Genomic DNA, 21,921 nt, shown 5'->3' on the forward strand with positions numbered 1-21,921 from the left:
TATATCCTTCCGTTATACATATATCGCAGTGATTACCCTAGTACAAGAGTTTTGTATCAAAAACCTCTGTATTGTTATCAATGCGATTTCCAGGTAATCACGGAACAATATTATTAATATAGTTTCTCCTGAGCCACGGAACAATATTATCTATATAGATTCTCTATAGTTACAGAACACAATTATTTATATAGTTTCTCCTAAGCCACGGAACACTATTATTTATATAGTTTCTCCTGGGCTACGGAGCAATATTATTTATATAGTTTCTCCTAAGCCATGGAACAATATTATTTATATAGATTATCTGCAGCTACAGAACATTATTATTGATATAGTTTCTCCTGAGCTACAGAACAATATTATTTATATAGTTTCTCCTTAGCCACGGAACAATATTATTTATAAAGATTCTCTGCAGCTACAGAACACTATTATTGATATAGTTTCTCCTAAGCTACAGAACAATATTATTTATATAGTTTCTCCTTAGCCACGGAACAATATTATTTATATAGTTTCTCTGCAGCTACAGAACACTATTATTGATATAGTTTCTCCTAAGCTACAGAACAATATTATTTATATAGATTCTCTGCAGCTACAGAACACTATTATTGATATAGTTTCTCCTAAGCTACAGAACAATATTATTTATATAGTTTCTCCTTAGCCACGGAACAATATTATTTATATAGATTCTCTGCAGCTACAGAACACTATTATTGATATAGTTTCTCCTAAGCTACAGAATAATATTATTTATATAGTTTCTCCTTAGCCACGGAACAATATTATTTATATAGATTCTCTGCAGCTACAGAACACTATTATTGATATAGTTTCTCCTAAGCTACAGAACAATATTATTTATATAGTTTCTCCTTAGCCACGGAACAATATTATTTATATAGTTTCTCTGCAGCTACAGAACACTATTATTAATATAGTTTCTCCTAAGCTACAGAACAATATTATTTATATAGATTCTCTGCAGCTACAGAACACTATTATTGATATAGTTTCTCCTAAGCTACAGAACAATATTATTTATATAGTTTCTCCTTAGCCACGGAACAATATTATTTATATAGATTCTCTGCAGCTACAGAACACTATTATTGATATAGTTTCTCCTAAGCTACAGAACAATATTATTTATATAGTTTCTCCTTAGCCACGGAACAATATTATTTATATAGTTTCTCTGCAGCTACAGAACACTATTATTGATATAGTTTCTCCTAAGCTACAGAACAATATTATTTATATAGATTCTCTGCAGCTACAGAACACTATTATTGATATAGTTTCTCCTAAGCTACAGAACAATATTATTTATATAGTTTCTCCTTAGCCACGGAACAATATTATTTATATAGATTCTCTGCAGCTACAGAACACTATTATTGATATAGTTTCTCCTAAGCTACAGAACAATATTATTTATATAGTTTCTCCTTAGCCACGGAACAATATTATTTACATGGTTTCTCCTAAGCCACGGAACAATATTATTTACATGGTTTCTCCTAAGCCACAGAACGATATTATTTGTATAGTATCTCCTGAGCCACGGATCAATATTATTGATATAGTTTCTCCGTTGCCACAGAAAAATATAGTTTTAAGTTCGACGTCAATCTTTGTCTAAAGTCCGCGTCAGCCCCAAATCTGAGAAAGTGAGCAAAGTACAGTATATTGTTGAATTGTGTGGGTGAACATTATGTTTTATTGTGTTCATGTGATTAAGTACATACACACACGCTTATCTGCTGTTTGCTCTTCTTATTTAGGAGTATTTCACGCATTTGTCTTTTGATCTACAACCTAAGTATCTATAACTAGAAATATTTTCTGAAGCAGAAACAAAATGAACATTAAATGAAACTTGCTGCTCCAGCGGGAGACACCAAGCTTGACTGTACTTGGTTGTATTATTTACACCTCTTGGACAGTGTAAGGAATAGTGTGTTAGCCTGACTCAGTATCCACAAAATAATAATGTTGTTTATATAAAAATGCATAAATACAGTTTAAGATACACTACATTACGTCATTCAGTTCTGATGTAGAGAATATTGTATACATACTGTTCCATATAGTTTCTCACCCGGCTAGGCTTAAAGCCCGGTTAATCTATGCATAATAAAAACCAGGTTAGACTAATTTCCGGATAATCTACCATAATAAAAAAACCGATCAGCATTATACAAAATAATTCGATTTAATTCCATGTTATCGCTGAGCGCAGAAGTGCTTAATATATCGGGTTGGGCCCGAAAAAAAAATGGCCGCCGTATATTATGTATTGTTATTATAAGAACCTAAATTAGCTTTTCAATAGGTATTAAAACCTTCACTTTAGTCACAAGATATAACTAAAACAGAGAACCGGCAAGCAACGTAACAGCCTATTGGTTATTCTGATTCTGGCGTCAGAAGGACTAGTTGACCAGTTGTTGCGATGGTTTACACACCACGATGTTACGTTTATGCTTGAGTAATACAGAAGTACTAATTTCAGCACGTGATGTCCACCAAGACAACTGCCACCGAGTCAATCTTATAACCTCCAGTGAATTGGCCATTGTAAGACTTTATAACACAATTTAGTGTTACTGATTTTATTAAGCCTAAATCTATGCAAATGAAAGGAATTCAACATTAAGTTATAGATAAAAGTTTATCTTGTAAATATCTGGCTACTTATGTTGTAATCTTTGTATGGTTTTGTGTATTCATTGTTACCTTGTTTCTGTAATTTTTAAAATTGTCATCCAGACACCATTTTATTTTTTCAAGTATTTTTTTACAAGGATACATAAAAAGTCCTCGTTCCATTAGTGTGGCTAAATTCGATCTGAATATACACAATTAAACTGAACGGAAATTCTAAATTGGTTTCTACCATGTTGATTTTGTGATGTTATGAGGGCCGCAAAACATACGTATGTATTTTAAACAGTTCGAAAACATAAGCACACGCACACTACACACAAAAATTACACATTTTGGTAAGGGAAAGAAGAATTTTCACAATTATCGTACCTACACGCTGTCTGCTGGAAGTAATATGTTGCCTAAACAGGTTTTCCAAAAACTGTATCTATAATGTGTGGAAACGAACATGAATATATTTGTGGAAAGCAAGAGGGCGTTGTTCAACCGCTTTCAACAGGTTTATCAAAACAAAGTTTGTTTGTTTTTGAATTTCGCACAAAGGAACTCGAGGGCTATCTGTGCTAGCCGTCCCTAATTTAGCAGTGTAAGATTAGAGGGAAGGCAGCTAGTCATCGCCACCCACCGCCAACTCTTGGGCTACTCTTTTACCAACGAATAATGGAATTGACCATAACATTATAACGCCCCTACGGCTGAAAGGGCGAGCATGTTTGGCGCGACGGGGATGCGAACCCGCGACCCTCAGATTATCAGTTTATCTACAATTGATTGGTTGTTTGGAATTAGACACAAAGATACATAACGGGCTAACCCATCTGCCCATCACGGGTATCGAAATCCGGTTTCTAGCGGTGTGAAACATACCGCTATGCCACTGGGGTAGTTGTATACAAATATGAGAGTCCATAATCAAATATTGCTTGTGGGAAGTAAGATGTTGTTAAACTAATTTTAACAAGATTAAAAACAAAAAACAAAACATTATCCACAGACGTGTCGCCATGACTAAACGTTATTTGCTTGAAATAAGGTGTTGCTAACCGAATTTTAACAGACTTCTGAGAAACGCTCTAGAAACACGTACACTTAGTTTTACATTACTCAGGGGAATAGTAAGGTGTTCCGAAATTGATTTGAACAAATTTAAAAAAAAAAATCTATACGTATGTGAAGATATGCTCTTAAAGGTTGTTCCCTCGCTGGTACAGCGTTAAGCCTATGGATTTATAACGCTAAACTCAGGGGTTCGATCCTCCTCGGTGGACTCAGCAGATAGCTCGATGTGGCTTTGCTATAAAAAGACACACACCTAAAGGTCGTTTGCTTGAAGTAAAAAGGTGTTGTTAAACTGATCTGAACAAAGCTGTTTTATGATTGAGCGTTTCATATTCAGTGAAGATTTCGTTTTTCACTGGAAATGTGTAACATCTTAAAGGAAGGGCGTAGCACTACGCTACTGGAATTCGAAGGATAAACTCGACTTTTCCTACTTATAATCGTAGTGTTCATTCATACCTTAGACAGCAATACGATATTCAGACCGAAGTGGGATCATTATAAGGACCAATATGTCAGTTTCAAGAAATAACTCTTACTTATCAGTTTCTTCCCCCGTCTCCACTGACTTATTTGTATTAACCTGTTTTAGTTAATGTTTTGTTTGTGTTTCTTTAGGAGCAACGACCTTGTTACAACCAACTTAAGACATTAAGTTATTTTATACGTGGAACATTACAGGCTTCAGCAAAAAAACTCTATTTCTAATCTTTAAGTTGTTTAATTGCTTACACATTATACGTGAGGCTTATAAATAGAGATTACATCTAACAGACAGAGTGATACGAGGCCTAGTTCAGCGCATACTTCTCTTAGTAGGAATAAGTTTTGCAGTTTCGATATTCAAAGCGTTTACCTTAATTTCGATTGTGTGCTTACGACGTCTTTTGTTTCTGACCTATTTTACCGAAATTTGAATAAATCATCTCCATGAAGTTACGCTCTCTTTCTTTCAGGTTTAACACTACCGTAACAATTATGTTAACTTAATAAATAAACACGGTGCGTTGAACACAACAGAATATTTGATGTTGTCACGTCGAAAATAAGCGAGAAGACGTGAAGTTGGAAGTTAATTTATTCTGTTAACAGGTTTCACAGATCACTGGTTTTAATGTGTAGGATTACATGCGTCCAGTCTAGTGCCATTACACGTATAATTGTACGACAATGTATACGAGTCCACGATAAAAACATATTTGGAAACAGAGAAGTAAATTAATTTACTGTATATTTTTTTCTGTAAAAAAAGTAAACATGAATCTTCCATCATTACCTTTAATTTACATTTGTATTCCATTTCTTCGAAAATATTCAATAGACGTAAGAAAAAACACACAAAAAACAGTAATACGTCTAGCTTGTTGTTTTAGGTTTTATGGTTTACTTGTCGAAAATGAAAACTTTTGTTCCACTAAGTTATGCCGATAATAATTCAAGAACAGGTCGAACCCTCACTTAACTGTCACTTAGGTCTTGCCGGCTAAAATCCGGGGTTTGGTTCCCTTCGGTGAACAGAGCACATGTTTCATCGTGTAGTTTGAGTTTCAGAAATTAAAACTAGGACATATTTTGTTTAAAAGTCAGTTTGTACATTTGTGTGTTTGCAGATAAGCACAAAACTAACTGCACAATGGTCTACTTGTCCTCTGTCGTTCGCGGATATCGAAACCCAGTTTCTAGCGTTGTAAGTGTGCAGACATAACGCTGTGCCACTGCACTGAGGAGGGAAGACAAGATAGCTGATAATCCAAATATTAAAATGTTCTTGTATTTTGTATTTATCACAAAACTATTAACGCTATTTGCCACAATTCCTAATTTTAAACTTTACCTGCAGTTTAATGTATTTTATGGTACCGCACGTATTCGAACTCCGTCTCTGAAATCCAGAACTATAATACAGGGCCAACCTGCTCAACATTCCCACGAAATGGAACAGGTGTCTATAGCTGTAGAGGTTTGTTTCCTTCTGTTAGATTTCTTTATTTTTTTTTATTTCGCATAAAGCTATTCGAGGGCTATCTGCGCAAGCCGTCCCTAACTTAGCTGTGTAAGACTAGAGGGAAGGCAGCTAGTGATCACCACCCATCGCCAACTCTTGGGCTACTCTTTTACCAACGAATAATGGGATTGATCGTGACATTATAACGCTCCAACGGCTGAAAGGGTGAACATGTTTGGCGCGACGGGGACTCGAACCAGCGACCCTCAGATTACGAGTCGAACGCCTTAACCCACTTGGCCGTGCCGGGCCTCTTTTTGTTAGAATAGTATGTTGTATTTAAAAGAGTGAAAACAACAACATATAAATATTAAAGTAAAATTTAGGCGTGCTTAAGAATACCAGTAGTAAGTGCAGAAAGTTTGTTTGCTTGTATATTTCACAAAAACTACAGGAAGGTGATCTGTTCTAAAAAATATACAGCTACAAAAACAACAACAACAAAATGTATGTGCACAGCAGCAACAACAACAAACAATAATTTTCATTGAAAATAACAAATAATTTATAATTATAATTAAATGAATCGCAAAGCATAATAAACTAGATAATCCGAGCAGTTTGGAAGGGTAGACGTTCCCTTTTTGTCGGGGCCTGGCACATCCTGGTCGTTAGGGGGCGCTCATTTCGCAATCTGTAGGTTGCAGTTCTAAATCCCTATCTTATGCCTATTAAAAAATAAATTTAAGACCACTGCATCGTTGCTATTCACAGGGGGCCTGGGGGCACGGCCTCAGGATATGTTTGAAATTGTAATGTTACGGGAACGAATCTTGAGCCACTTTAAATACAAATACTACAAACACACAACGTAATGTATTGAACTGTAAGAAGCAAATTTTAATACGCGAGATGTTGCTTTAAAAGCTATGATAGAGTGGATAGGCTATGGCCTGACTGGCCTTATGATAGAGTGGATAGGCTATGGCCTGACTTGGCCTTACTGCGCCCTATGGCTCTGCCGTCACAGAACACGTTCGCCTTTTCAAGCCATGGTGGCGTTATCATGTAATGGTCAATCCCACTATTTGTTGGTAAAAAGAGTAGCCCAAGAGTTGGCGGTGGGTGGGAACGACTGCTTGCCTTTCCTTTAATCTATCATTGCTAAATTACGGATATCTAGCGTACAGCGCTCGTCTAGTTTTGCGCGAAATTCAAACAAAACTCCTTTTCCAGGGGTTAGGGAATTTATGCTCACCTGAAAAAGGAATGTCCACCTTACGAAAGTTCTCGAGAGTCTCGGTGCATAAGTTGTATCGGCCAAGAAGTTACATTCGGTTCTAATCGGCCCATTTCTTTCTCGTGTCTATTTCTCATTCCTATCTTAAACAACCCTTGTTAGTGATACTTCAGGGGTCTGCGAGAAGCTTTCGAGACCCTCAACACGTGTCGAATATTCTCTTTAAAACTACTCTGACACTGGACAATAAAATAGATTTTTAGCGAGAACTTTATTTGGTGCAGTAAATATACCAATACAACGTTGTTTCTTTATTGTCTCGAAAACCAAGTGTCAATGAACGTCAGGAACACAGGTTGGCTATTGATTAAGATTTCTACTAGGTCATAAGGTGATGATCCTTGACCAAATATTAAAGGAATGTGTGTTTACGTATGTACTCACACACACACTCACGTGTACTCTCGTTATAGTGTGATTTACCGAGAGTAGGGAACTCATGCTTTCTTATATATTTTAATACATGTAGATTCCTAGGTGGCTGATGATGGCCAAAAGGGTTCAGTTGCAATTTAATCCTACAAACATTTTAATTTTTTTTTAATGAACCTACGTGGCCTTTACGTAATATTTTCAAATGCTACGAAATTTCTTGGCAGTAACCACACAGAACGATTTTGCACGGATTCCTAAACTATTATATTATAATACACAGACTCTCTGATAGGACAATTTAATATTGATTGCGTTTATAGCAAGACATAAATTACAAGTTTATTACAATACTAGTAAAACCATCGAAGAAAAAAAACGGCATAAAATTTGTATTTATTTATTTTGTCCACGAGCACAAATTCTACTCATGTGAAAAAGGTGAATACGAAACCATGAATCTTACTTAGCGTTTGATAGTTAAACATGTTCTTTACCTGGGTCAAGAATACCGCGTGATGTTGTGACAAAATAAGTTGTTAAGAGCTCGAGAAAAACCTTACCTTTCCCGGCTGTTTTGGTTGTTGTACTTTGCCGCGAGACTTCGCATGAACTCGCTGTAGTTTCTTGTCATCATTTCCATTTGTTTCAGTGCCGATGCTCCACACACCAGTCCGGAAGACGTGTACCTTTCCAGACCCGTAGAGGACGGAGGAAACGGCGCCGCGCGGAGCCCGAACCCAAGGCCGACAGTTGAAGGGAAGGCTCGGGCAGGATTCGGTGAATGAGGTGAAACGGACGGTGAAGAAGACTCGAACTCCGGAGAGAGGCGCTCTGGCTTTAAGGGAAACGGAACGGACTCCAGAGAAATCGCAGAAGCAGGCAACGTGTCTGTGGGCATGTCGTTGGCTCGAGAAGTGGCAGAAAGCGAATAACCGAAACTTGGGGCTTCGAGCTGCCGCTGACCTCCACCAGGTGGTGCCTTGTAGTCAGTGCCTGGAGGACAAATCCCCTCTGCTTTGTTTGTACCGTTTCCGAGTTGTGCCCCACGCGAGGAGCCCTGCTGATCTGTGGAGAGATGGGCCATGGAAAACAATAATTTACTGAGGTTTAATTTCGATCAGCGATATATTATTTTTTCACACATATATGTAATTAATTTCATGGGATGCAGCTTAACTCAAACGCGGATTTCCATTGTACGAACTACTCTTTATCTTTGGCTGTTTGTACGCATGCAAGACTATTTTAAAACCAGTGAAACGTTGCGATAACAGAAGCTTAAGCAGCTCGAGAATGACCTAAGCGTGCACACGAGCGTTACAGGTCAACGCGCACGCACGCGCCCACGGACCCAGTGTTGGAAAGATTGTAGTCATGATATATCTTTAAGAACGCTCAACAGTGGCCATTATCAAACGCACAGATCTTCTATTCGGAAATTTACCCGCCTATTGCGCGCGCCATTCCTTGACCCCGCCCAGCTTCTATGGAAACAGTATCCTGTTAATTACGTTCTGGTGTGTGCTTCAAACGTCTGTGACAGTAAGAAACGTTCTTAACGCTTATTACCTTTATTTTAACCAATTAAAACACATAACCTACCTGTAAAGCTCGTAAAAGTACAAACGTAAACTTTTTATAGTTACGTTTAGGTAAGGTAAGACCACTAAATCATCAAAATGCAATTGTTTCAAAGAAACACAAAAAAGAAAGAAAGAAAACAATAACACGGAAATAAGAGTTGAGTTTCAGCGCTGAAACGGACCAATTAACATTTTGAAGAGGTTTCAAAAAACTAGTTTACAATAATGGAATATTTACATATATTAAACTATCATCTCCTGTTTGAAATTAAGTGTAATTGTCCCCACCCCCCACCCCTCCACGCCAAACAAATTTGCACATTGATGAAATAGACACAGCGTAACAACTTATTAGAGAGACGCACCGATGAACCCGGTGATGCAGGCACGCGGTATCCTTAAAACCTGGAATGATGTGAAATACCGGAAAAGTAAAATGTCGAATCGCAACGTTAGTAGGTTAATACTTTGTTTGTTTGTTCGTTTTGAATTTCGCACAAAGCTACTCGAGGGCTATCTGTGCTAGTCGTCCTTAATTTAGCAGTGTAAGGCTAGAGTGAAGGCAGCTAGTCATCACCACCCACAGCCAACTCTTGGGCTACTCTTTTACCAACGAATAGTGGGATTGACCGTCACATTATAACGCCCCCACGGCTGAAAAGGCGAGCATGTTTGGCGCGAAGGGGATGCGAATCCGCGACCCTCAGATTACGAGTCGCAAGCCTTAACCACCTGGCCATGCCGGACCACAAGATTAATATTACGAGCACTATTTCGCCAACAATACATTAATATTGCAGCGTTATTCAGTGACCATTAAACGTCCAAACTTACATATTAAAATTACCGAGAAACAAAAAAGAGAGAACATAAGTATCCGAAACGCACATTCAATCCTATCTGATCTAAGTAACTATTGCCGTCTTTGATATATAGGCCCGAGGCTTCATAGCTTTACACAATTACGTTTGTTTTTTGCCCCCTGCGACAATTTTCCTCCAAGTCGTTTATCGCTCCTTTATATAGTTGTATACGTACCACAAGGTCTGAACTATCGGTGATTAGTTTACACGTTGAATATGCGTGTATCATTTATAAGTCGTAGTTTTCTCATGTCAGAGAGGTCCACTTGTAACAGAACGTTTCTGACTTTTAAGCTTTATAGTTACACTTATTACAACCGTAATATTGCATTTAGGTGCGTGAGAAGAAACCTGTACACAGTTCGCCCACAATGCCGAAACTTCGGAACGGTTTCATCGATAACGAACACAATGTTACGTTTACACAAATTTATCGCCAAGCGAAACTCTGTGCTCTGTGTTTCAACCTACGTTCATTGTTTGCAATGTCCTAGATAAAGAAAAAAAACCCACAAAAATTGCCTGTCATCTCGACGATCAGCTTTTACAAGCGGCTCATAACGCAGACACAAACATGTATAGGTTACTTTACGAAATCGTGACGTTTAATTACTGGGCAATGTCTCACCTGGTCATGATAAACATATTTAGTTTTATTGAACTACGGTGTCAAATAAAAGACAGTTAAGGTTTAAATACTAATAATTAAACATGATTCTTGTTAAGATGAGACATGGCCCTTCTGAAAGTGCGACATGCCACTCAGTAACAAGTTCTTGAACCGATTAAAACTGGATCATTTTACTAGATTTCCCAGAAAATGTATTTGTTGTTTTTTGTTTTTAAAACCGGTATTTTTCTAGGAATCTACAAAAATGCAAAACATATCGTGTCACGCACGTGAAAATTAAGTTTTATGTTGAAAGATCGCTTTGACGTTCCTAAGATATTTCATATTTGAAAGCAGATAAGTAATAATTCTAGACACCAAACGTGCTCGCCCTTTCAGCCGTGGGGGCATCGTAAGTGACGGTCAATCCAACTATTCGTTGGTAAAAGAGTAGCCCAAGAGTTGGCGGTGGGTGGTGATGACTAGCTGCCTTCTCTCTTGTCTTATAGTGCTTACTTAGGAACAGCTGGCGCAGATAACCCTCGTATAGCTTTGCGTGAAACTCCAAACGAATTCTAGACGTCATCGTTAATTAAGAGATATCGGTGCTAAAAATGGCAACTTGGTCATAATAAAAAAATAAATAAAGCTTATTGACATTTAAATAAGATAAAGGAGAACAGATAATGTTACTTAAATAAGATAAAGGAGAATGGATAGTGTTACTCAATTGAATAAACTTTTAATGGGGGAACGTTTCGAACAAAAGCTGTTTTTAAAGCTTTGCTTAAGCCTAAAGTAAAGGGATAAGCAATACCATCTTAACGAGACAGCACTGAGTGACTTATCGAGTAAACAATGTTTATAAAACCTTGTTTAAGCCTATTATTGCAACATGATTGAAACGCGAACAAAATAGATAATACGTATGATGTTTTGGAATGTCTTTAATTCACGTTATGATCTTATATGCAGATTTCAAGAATATCCACCATTGATGACACTGATGTATTCTCTTGATTTTATCAGAAGACAAGCTGTTTAAAATACTAGAAAACTGTATAACTCAATGATAAGTGATAAGTCGAATGATAGTTGTGCTTCATATTTAATTCTCAATAAAACATCTAATTGTTTGTTTGTTTTTTTAATTTCGCGCAAAGCTACTCGAGGGCTATCTGCGCTAGCCGTCTCTAATTCAGCAGAGTGTAAGACTAGAGGGAAGGCAACTACTCATCACCACTCACCGTAAACTCTTGGGCTGTTTTTTAAACAACGAATAGTGGGATTGATGGTAACTTATAACGCCCCCGCGGCTGAAAGGGAGAGCATGTTTGGTGTGAGGGGAATTCGAACCCGCGACCCTCGAATTATGAGTCATGAGCCTTAACCACCTGGCTATGCCGAGCTTTAAAACATCTAATTGGTTCGGTGAGGAATTTAGGTTTAATCAAGGCTTGTTAACGAGGGTTTGACCGCTAATTTGGTAATATAATTTCGTTTGTTTTGGAGTTTTAATTTTTAATCTCTTTTATATTTTAGTTCGTTTTTATAAAATATGATAGATCCTCACCAAATAACACTGAAAAACTCTGGACTATATGAAGACACAAGCTTTATTACGCAAAAAAAGAAATTTCCAAAGATACTGACAATACAATTTAAACGTTCTTTCCACTTATGAGGGAGCCCAGTGGCCAAAACATTCGACTATTAATCTCAGGGTTTCGGGTTCGAATCGTCGTCGCACCAAACATGCTCCCCCTCCTCAGCCGTGAGGCATTATAATATGACGGTCAATCCCATTGTTCCCTGGTAAAAGAGTAGCCCAAGAGTTGGCGGTGGATGGTAATGATTAGCTACCTTCACTCTAGCTGTTCACTGCCACCTTAGGGACGTCTAGCTCAGATAGCAAACAAACAACTTATGAGAGTTAAAATTGAACTTTAGTCACTTTTTTTTTCTTGTAACGTAAAAACGAGCCACCAGAAGGTACTGAAGTATTTCGCTTGAGATTTTCAGCATCAGTCAGGTTCTTGTACAAGTGGAAAAGGTAACAGATGGAAACTTACTGGGCGTTTTCTCCAGATGATAAGATCTCATGTGGTGGGCTGAGCGTAACGAAGAACTAACTGAGTTGAGATGGTGTAGGATTACATACAAGGAACTCCCATTAAAACCTGGATTTTATTTCAACAATAAATCTCGAAATAGGAGCGAGAAAAGTTATTTTAATAGTCACGTTATTCTGTAGTTAAAGTTGGCAGTTCTTCGCTTAACAGTAGAAAATAAACGAGGAAGTTTCAGAAACGTGATTTCTATAATTAGATCATGTGAGATTATAGTATTGTATCATGGTTTGACAAAGCCACGTAATAGGAGAATACACATTAAAATCTGGACATCTAATCACAAGAAAAATGTTCTGCTACTATCGTTCTTTACTTAGACATATGGGTTCTTTACTTGACGTGTCCCTTTTATCTGTAGAGAAAAATAACACAATCCAACATGAAACAAACAAAGCAGGATGTGTGCACATCGATCCCTGTAGTGAACACAACACAGATAGTCCCATGTGCTCATCTGTGCTGCACAACATCGGATATTTCTTGGAATATGAATAATTTATTTGTATTTCGGGAAAACTCGTCTCCGTACGTTTTCCAGGTTCGTGGCTCCTTTCATAAAGTTCGAGGTTCGATCCCACTGTGGACACAGCGAAGATATCACATTGTGTTGAAACAGTAGTACACGGTTACTTTCTGTGTGTAGTTTCTGTTTATAATCTGCATTCATCAGTTCAGTTTAAATGTTCACAATTAAAGGCACCTTCACAAGTAAAGTAAGTTATTGAACACGGAGGCACCTTCACAAGTAAACTAAGTAAGTTATTGAACACGGAGGCACCTTCACAAGTACGCTAAGTAAGTTATTGAACACGGAGGCACCTTCATAAGTAAAGTAAGTAAGTTATTGAACACGGAGGCACCTTCACAAGTACGCTAAGTAAGTTATTGAACACGGAGGCACCTTCATAAGTAAAGTAAGTAAGTTATTGAACACGGAGATGATGTTTTTTTAAAGACACGTGGTTATATGTAAACTTTTTTTTATACAGAATACGAATCCTTAAGTCATAGGGAGTCCAATCACATCCAAAAACATACCACCAGTTCGACAGTTCAAAAGACATAAGCCCGGCATGGCCAGGTGGTTAGGGTGCTCAACTCGTAATCTGAGGGTCGTGGGTTGGAATCCCCGTCACACCTAAAACTGTCGTTCTTTCAGCGGTGTCGGCGTTATAATGTAACAGTCAATCCCATTATTTGTTGGTAAAGAGAAGCCCATGAAGTAACGGTGGGTGGTGATGACTAACTGCTTTTCCTCTTGTCTTATAGTGCTAAATTAGGGACGGCTAACGCAGATAGCCCTCGTGCAGACTTGCGTGAAATTCAGAAACGAACAATCAAAACACACATTTAACAAGTAATAAGCAGTTCGTGATGACAAGAAACCCACTTGAAGTAAAAATGTATTTCGGAAGGGTAAAAGTGTTAACATCCACATCAGCCGTCCTGATATAGAAGCAGTAAGTAGATAATCTTTCGTTTATTCGTAGACAATTAGTAAAGTGTATGAAAAAATAAGACCTTTAATAGTTGAGAGTTTAAATACCATAACATTTTAAATCTTAGGTTTCACTCGGATTACTCAGAGAATGCTCAAGTATTTTGTCGAGTTTGTACGTGTCATAGATTATTCAACTCTTTCCTCAACGTCGAATGGTGAAAAACAACAACTGATACTTCACCTAGCACAGGTTCACAGGTTAAAATTATTTTAACACGAATGTAACCACACACGTTTACTTTCTGTCTCACACTGCCTTTTTTTCTCTCTCTCTCTTTCTTTCACCTACAGTGAAGCTTATGAAGGCTAAAGTTCAAGGCCACACGGAAGGTCATAAACAAGATCTACGCCAAGGGGTGGGTGTATTTCTAGTGTGTGTATTTACTTTATTTGACTGGTTTGACACTCCCCGAATCTAAACAGAAGGGCTTCATTGGCCATGGATGAATAGTGTAGATATATACTTCCTGCTTTCTGATAAGAGACTTGAATGTTATTTATGTATCTTTCCTAAAAGAAGAAAGAACCTATGATTGCTCGCGGGTGCCATATTTTGTTCGACAGTTAATAGTAAGTATAAATATTGGGCAAAGACTCAGAGAATTTGAATCAACATATTTTGAAGTATTTTTGTCGTATTTTACGGGAATTTTTGCTAGACACAGGCTATCTGCGCAAAACTGTCAAGAGCATCCATCGCTAACTTTCGGATTATTTCGTCTGGCCGTGAGTGCTAAATTCAGGGGTTAGATTTTACACGATGGTTTGGTTTGTTTTGCATTTGGCCAAAAGCTACACGAGGACTATCTGCGCTAGCCGTCTCTAACTGTGCATTGTAAGGCTGGAGGGAAGGCAGCTAATCATCACCACCCACCGCCAGCTCTTGGGCTACTCTTTTACCAACGAATAGTGAGACTGACCGTCACATTATAACGTCCCCACGGCTGAAAGGGCGAGCATGTTTGGTGTGAGGGGGATTCGAACCCGCGATCCCTCGGATTACGAGTCGAGTGCCTTAACCACCTGGCCATGCCGGGCCTTTCCGCGATGAAAAGAGTACGCATACCTTACTGTGTACCTTCGAGAATATAATCTTGTCTGACTGAACGAATAGTAGAATTTAGTTACACAGATCTGCAAATTCAAAAATTCACAAAAGCTGTTTGGTTTTAATAACAGATTTTCCATAACTCAGCTGAGCAGATTTTGAAAATAATACTTTTGTTCTTTTCTGTGACGTAAGGATGTTTTCTACAAATCGGGAAGTTAAATAACTTTTATTATTATTATGTCTTGGTTTCAAAACGATCGATAAGACTCGCGTCGCGATTGGTCTAGAGAAATCTACGGCCAGTAGTTGTCGACATTTTAAGCCTAACAAAATGTGACCCGATTTCAACGAAACTGATTCACTTATGTAAAAGTACGTATGACGTTTTGTGAAAAATCAGTACGCGATGGATTGTCTGCTTGTTTGGAACAAAGCACAAACCTACACAATGGGCTACCTGTGCTTTGCCCACCACGGATATTAAAACCGGGTTTCTAGCAGCGTGAGTCCGCAGATATGCCGCTGTGCTACTGGTGGACCTGTACGCGATGGAGAAAAATGGATATCGTTTTCGAATTCATCGTACGGGAATTGTCGAAGAACATGTAACAAAATTCAAGGTAATAAAATAATCGTAGGTCTGTATTATCGTTCTTACAGCAAAACCACAACCCAACGTGCGGAGTGCGTTTTTGCGGTAACAATAACGGAACTGCAAACTTTCTGCATTATTTCAAATTTAAATCATACTATATTTTAACCTGGTTTCAGTATTCTTATAGCATAACGGATGACTTGGACTCAGAAGACAGCCCAATGTGGCTTTGTTAGAAGAAAACACACACACACACACATAACATAACGGATGACTCTCGTGCGTGAACACAAACTTACGGCTCCATGAGATTCCTCGACAACAAATTATATCGTATCTATTTTTTACAACTTCCTAACTATATTTCTAAGCAATAAGTGACGTGAAATGAAGAGGTTTCCAGAAAGCTTTCTTAACACAGACGTTTTACTGTAATCGTATGACACTTCTCGTAGTAAAATACCGTTCAAGATAAGGAACTAACAGCTAAGCCAGCGAGTGTTATAACACGTATTTGTGTGACATATCACCAGCGATTTTCAGTTAACGTTGGAGTTCGTGATGAAGAGAAACCTACTTGAAGTACAAATGTATCTCAAGATATGAGTATTAAAACTTTTATTAAAATAAAGTAGAGAAGACAGTTAACCTGAAGATGATCTAAAAAGGTCGAAACGCTGTTCTCTACTTTATTTTAATAAAAGCTTTAACACCCATATCAGCAGTCTTGAGATAATTTAAGGGGCCGTTCCACAATTAGCAGCTTACATAATTATGTTATTAAATTCAACAAAGCAGTGAAAAACAAAACACGAAAAATCTCAACATTGCGTTTTCCCCTGCAGTATTTAATGTTTTACTTTAATTATTTTCGACTACGGGCTTTTCAACGTATGTCGACGAAATCAACCTGTTGCCAACGATAGCAGAAACTACAACTAAGAAAAATCCCCCACTAGGAATTTTGAGAAAGTTTGTTGAATACAATATACAGTGCTCGTACGTACAGGTAGTCTTTTAAAAGCACCTTCACAAAATAACAAAACAACGAGGGGGAAGTACCCCCCGATAATCTCAAAGTAGCTTCCTGCATGCAGTAATTGACATTTAAACCTACAAACATTTTAAAGCACATTCATGATGTTATAAAACCACGTAGGGTAAAAAAGACTTGACCTTTAATCCATTTAACATTTTAAAATATTTGCTGACAAGTCCAAGCCACGGACGGAGACAACAGTAACAATGATGGTAAGCCCACTCCCCATCCCACCCACAGTGGTACTTGTTTTGTTTTAAAAGTTATACTGGCAAGTTAAATCTCCAAATAACTACACTATCAACTTTATCAACTTCAAAGAATCATTTACAAAGGAGATCTCTAAAGTTTAACCCACTACTACGTGTAGGAAGGAATGACTGAACTATTAGGAACATTACAACTGATTAAGTTTTTCAATCAGACAGAAGGTTTTAGGTCTTGATGCAGAGTACGATCAGAGACAAAAACAGATACTCAGGGGCCCAACTACATAAGTAGAAATATTCACTGGTGAAATACACTAAGAAATATGTATGGCCTTGCATGACCAGTTGGTTACCGCTCTCTACTCGCAGTCGGTGGTAGTGAATTTAAAACCACGTCTCACAAAACATACTTGCCCTTTCAGCCGTGTGGGCATTATAATGTGGGAGTCAATCCCACTATTTGTTGGTAAAAGAGCAGCCAAAGAGTTGGCGGTGGGTGGTGATGACAAGCTACTTTCTATCTAGGCTTTCACTGCTAAATTTTCACTGCTAGACGCTAGAGGCGTCTAGCGTAAATAGCCCTCGTAAAGCTTTGCGCAAAATTCAAACCAAACCACTAAGAAATGTCCGCTGGTGGTATACATTGAGAGCCCGCATCTATAAATTCAAAGCGTTCTCTTAACGATCAGTTCAGCAGCACTAACTGTTTGTTGCAAACTTAAAAAATTCTGTGAAATGTTGTACCACTTACTGAAGGACGTTCAAGCCAAGGAGACAACGACATCTCACGGAATGTCCCAAAGAACAATAAAATGAAAGTTTAATAACAATAAAACATTTAGACTAAAACGTGACATTTAAAGAAATGTGCTCTAAAGTCCATAACTGTATACATTGGTTATAGATATTTGGGTCTTTTAAATTGGAAATTAATGTCAGAGGGACCAAAATATTGCGATCTTTGGGGTCGGAGTTAGCACGTCTTTAAAAGTCACAAGCACTTGTGTTGTGATACCTTAATTAACACAGACCTGCGCAGATAGCCTTCGTGTAGCTTTGCGCGAAATTAAAAACAAACATCTTGAAGTCAACTGAAAAGAGGCATATCTTATTAACCGATCTCTTCTCACTACTTATTTTATCTTTGCTCCATAAAGCGAGTTATAAATGACCGCCTAAGCCTAATTGTACAATATTTATATAGAAATGTAACCCCTGAGGCGAGCCAATCGTTAAAGTTTTATACTCATAAATATGTAAGTATGTTGAAGGCTAGTCCACACGAGCAATCAAACGGCCGTTTGGTTTAGATTCGTCATGTCATTTTCAAGCACAAACTGCAGTCTGACAGAACGAACGTTATTTCCTCAGCTGGATGACTCGGAGTCTTTGAAAATGAAAACGTTGCGAAACATAGACGATGTACAAAAACAACAAACAAAGCAAGTATTGTACACAAGTAGAGAAATATTTTGATAAAATACGATTTGAAAATATAAAATAATTAATATATAGAAGGTACTGTATGTATAAAACAAAAGTATGGTAAAACATGAAAAGTGGTAATCCTCTATAAGGAAGGTACTATATGTATGAAACAAAAGTATGGTAAAACATGAAAAGTGGTAATCCTCTATAAGGAAGGTACTATATGTATGAAACAAAAGTATGGTAAAACATGAAAAGTGGTAATCCTCTATATGGAGGGTACTATATGTATGAAACAAAAGTATGGTAAAACATGAAAAGTGGTAATCCTCTATAAGGAAGGTACTATATGTGTGAAACAAAAGTATGGTAAAACATGAAAAGTTGTAATCTTCCATAAGGAAGGTACTATATGTATGAAACAAAAGTATGGTAAAACATGAAAAGTGGTAATCCTCTATAAGGAAGGTACTATATGTATGAAACAAAAGTATGGTAAAACATGAAAAGTGGTAATCCTCTATAAGGAAGGTACTATATGTATGAAACAAAAGTATGGTAAAACATGAAAAGTGGTAATCCTCTATAAGGAAGGTACTATTTGTATGAAACAAAAGTATGGTAAAACATGAAAAGTGGTAATCCTCTATAAGGAAGGTACTATATGTATGAAACAAAAGTATGGTAAAACATGAAAAGTGGTAATCCCCTATAAGGAAGGTACTATATGTATGAAACAAAAGTATGGTAAAACATGAAAAGTGGTAATCCTCTATAAAGAAGGTACTATATGTATGAAACAAAAGTATGGTAAAACATGAAAAGTGGTAATCCCCTATAAGGAAGGTACTATATGTATGAAACAAAAGTATGGTAAAACATGAAAAGTGGTAATCCCCTATAAGGAAGGTACTATATGTATGAAACAAAAGTATGGTAAAACATGAAAAGTGGTAATCCTCTATAAAGAAGGTACTATATGTATGAAACAAAAGTATGGTAAAACATGAAAAGTGGTAATCCTCTATAAGGAAGGTACTATATGTATGAAACAAAAGTATGGTAAAACATGAAAAGTGGTAATCCTCTATAAGTAAGGTACTATATGTATGAAACAAAAGTATGGTGAAACATGAAAAGTGGTAATCCTCTATAAGTAAGGTACTATATGTATGAAACAAAAGTATGGTAAAACATGAAAAGTTGTAATCTTCCATAAGGAAGGTACTATATGTATGAAACAAAAGTATGGTAAAACATGAAAAGTGGTAATCCTCTATAAGGAAGGTACTATATGTATGAAACAAAATTATGGTAAAACATGAAAAGTGGTAATCCTCTATAAGGAAGGTACTATATGTATGAAACAAAAGTATGGTAAAACATGAAAAGTGGTAATCTTCCATAAGGAAGGTACTATATGTATGAAACAAAAGTATGGTAAAACATGAAAAGTGGTAATCCTCCATAAGGAAGGTACTATATGTATGAAACAAAAGTGTGGTAAAACATGAAAAGTGGTAATCCTCCATAAGGAAGGTACTATATGTATGAAACAAAAGTATGGTAAAACATGAAAAGTGGTAATCCTCTATAAGGAAGGTACTATATGTATGAAACAAAAGTATGGTAAAACATGAAAAGTGGTAATCCTCTATAAGGAAGGTACTATATGTATGAAACAAAAGTATGGTAAAACATGAAAAGTGGTAATCCTCTATAAGGAAGGTACTATATGTATGAAACAAAAGTATGGTAAAACATGAAAAGTGGTAATCCTCTATAAGGAAGGTACTATATGTATGAAACAAAAGTATGGTAAAACATGAAAAGTGGTAATCCTCTATAAGGAAGGTACTATTTGTATGAAACAAAAGTATGGTAAAACATGAAAAGTGGTAATCCTCTATAAGGAAGGTACTATATGTATGAAACAAAAGTATGGTAAAACATGAAAAGTGGTAATCCTCTATAAGGAAGGTACTATATGTATGAAACAAAAGTATGGTAAAACATGAAAGTGGTAATCCTCTATAAGGAAGGTACTATATGTATGAAACAAAAGTATGGTAAAACATGAAAAGTGGTAATCCTCTATAAGGAAGGTACTATATGTATGAAACAAAAGTATGGTAAAACATGAAAAGTGGTAATCCTCTATAAGGAAGGTACTATATGTATGAAACAAAAGTATGGTAAAACATGAAAAGTGGTAATCCTCTATAAGGAAGGTACTATATGTATGAAACAAAAGTATGGTAAAACATGAAAAGTGGTAATCCTCTATAAGGAAGGTACTATATGTATGAAACAAAAGTATGGTAAAACATGAAAAGTGGTAATCCTCTATAAGGAAGGTACTATATGTATGAAACAAAAGTATGGTAAAACATGAAAAGTGGTAATCCTCTATAAGGAAGGTACTATATGTATGAAACAAAAGTATGGTAAAACATGAAAAGTTGTAATCCTCTATAAGGAAGGCACTATATGTATAAACAAAAGTATGGTAAAACATGAAAAGTTGTAATCCTCTATAAGGAAGGCACTATATGTATAAACAAAAGTATGGTAAAACATGAAAAGTGGTAATCCTCTATAAGGAAGGCACTATATGTATGAAACAAAAGTATGGTAAAAAATGAAAAGTGGTAATCCTCCATAAGGAAGGTACTATATGTATGAAACAAAAGTGTGGTAAAACATGAAAAGTGGTAATCCTCCATAAGGAAGGTACTATATGTATGAAACAAAAGTATGGTAAAACATGAAAAGTGGTAATCCTCTATAAGGAAGGTAATATATGTATGAAACAAAAGTATGGTAAAACATGAAAAGTGGTAATCCTCTATAAGGAAGGTACTATATGTATGAAACAAAAGTATGGTAAAACATGAAAAGTGGTAATCCTCTATAAGGAAGGTACTATATGTATGAAATAAAAGTATGGTAAAACATGAAAAGTGGTAATCCTCTATAAGGAAGGTACTATATGTATGAAACAAAAGTATGGTAAAACATGAAAAGTGGTAATCCTCTATAAGGAAGGTACTATATGTATGAAACAAAAGTATGGTAAAACATGAAAAGTGGTAATCCCTCTATAAGGAAGGTACTATTTGTATGAAACAAAAGTATGGTAAAACATGAAAAGTGGTAATCCTCTATAAGGAAGGTACTATATGTATGAAACAAAAGTATGGTAAAACATGAAAAGTGGTAATCCTCTATAAGGAAGGTACTATATGTATGAAACAAAAGTATGGTAAAACATGAAAAGTGGTAATCCTCTATAAGGAAGGTACTATATGTATGAAACAAAAGTATGGTAAAACATGAAAGTGGTAATCCTCTATAAGGAAGGTACTATATGTATGAAACAAAAGTATGGTAAAACATGAAAAGTGGTAATCCTCTATAAGGAAGGTACTATATGTATGAAACAAAAGTATGGTAAAACATGAAAAGTGGTAATCCTCTATAAGGAAGGTACTATATGTATGAAACAAAAGTATGGTAAAACATGAAAAGTGGTAATCCTTTATAAGG

General features: G+C 36.6%; 1 protein-coding gene across 6 annotated transcripts in view; it reads right to left on the bottom strand.

Annotated features, from left to right (window-relative positions):
- The window catches only part of LOC143254308 (uncharacterized), a 405,605-nt gene that overhangs the window by 93,090 nt on the left and 290,594 nt on the right, over window positions 1-21,921 (bottom strand). For all 6 annotated transcript variants that reach the window (XM_076509284.1, XM_076509279.1, XM_076509282.1 and 3 more), the window contains one exon: window positions 7,922-8,426. In XM_076509284.1, the coding sequence (XP_076365399.1) occupies window positions 7,922-8,426 (505 nt within the window). The remainder of the gene's footprint in view (window positions 1-7,921; window positions 8,427-21,921) is intronic.

Source organism: Tachypleus tridentatus, chromosome 6 (assembly GCF_004210375.1).
Source record: "Tachypleus tridentatus isolate NWPU-2018 chromosome 6, ASM421037v1, whole genome shotgun sequence".
Taxonomy (NCBI): domain Eukaryota; kingdom Metazoa; phylum Arthropoda; class Merostomata; order Xiphosura; family Limulidae; genus Tachypleus; species Tachypleus tridentatus.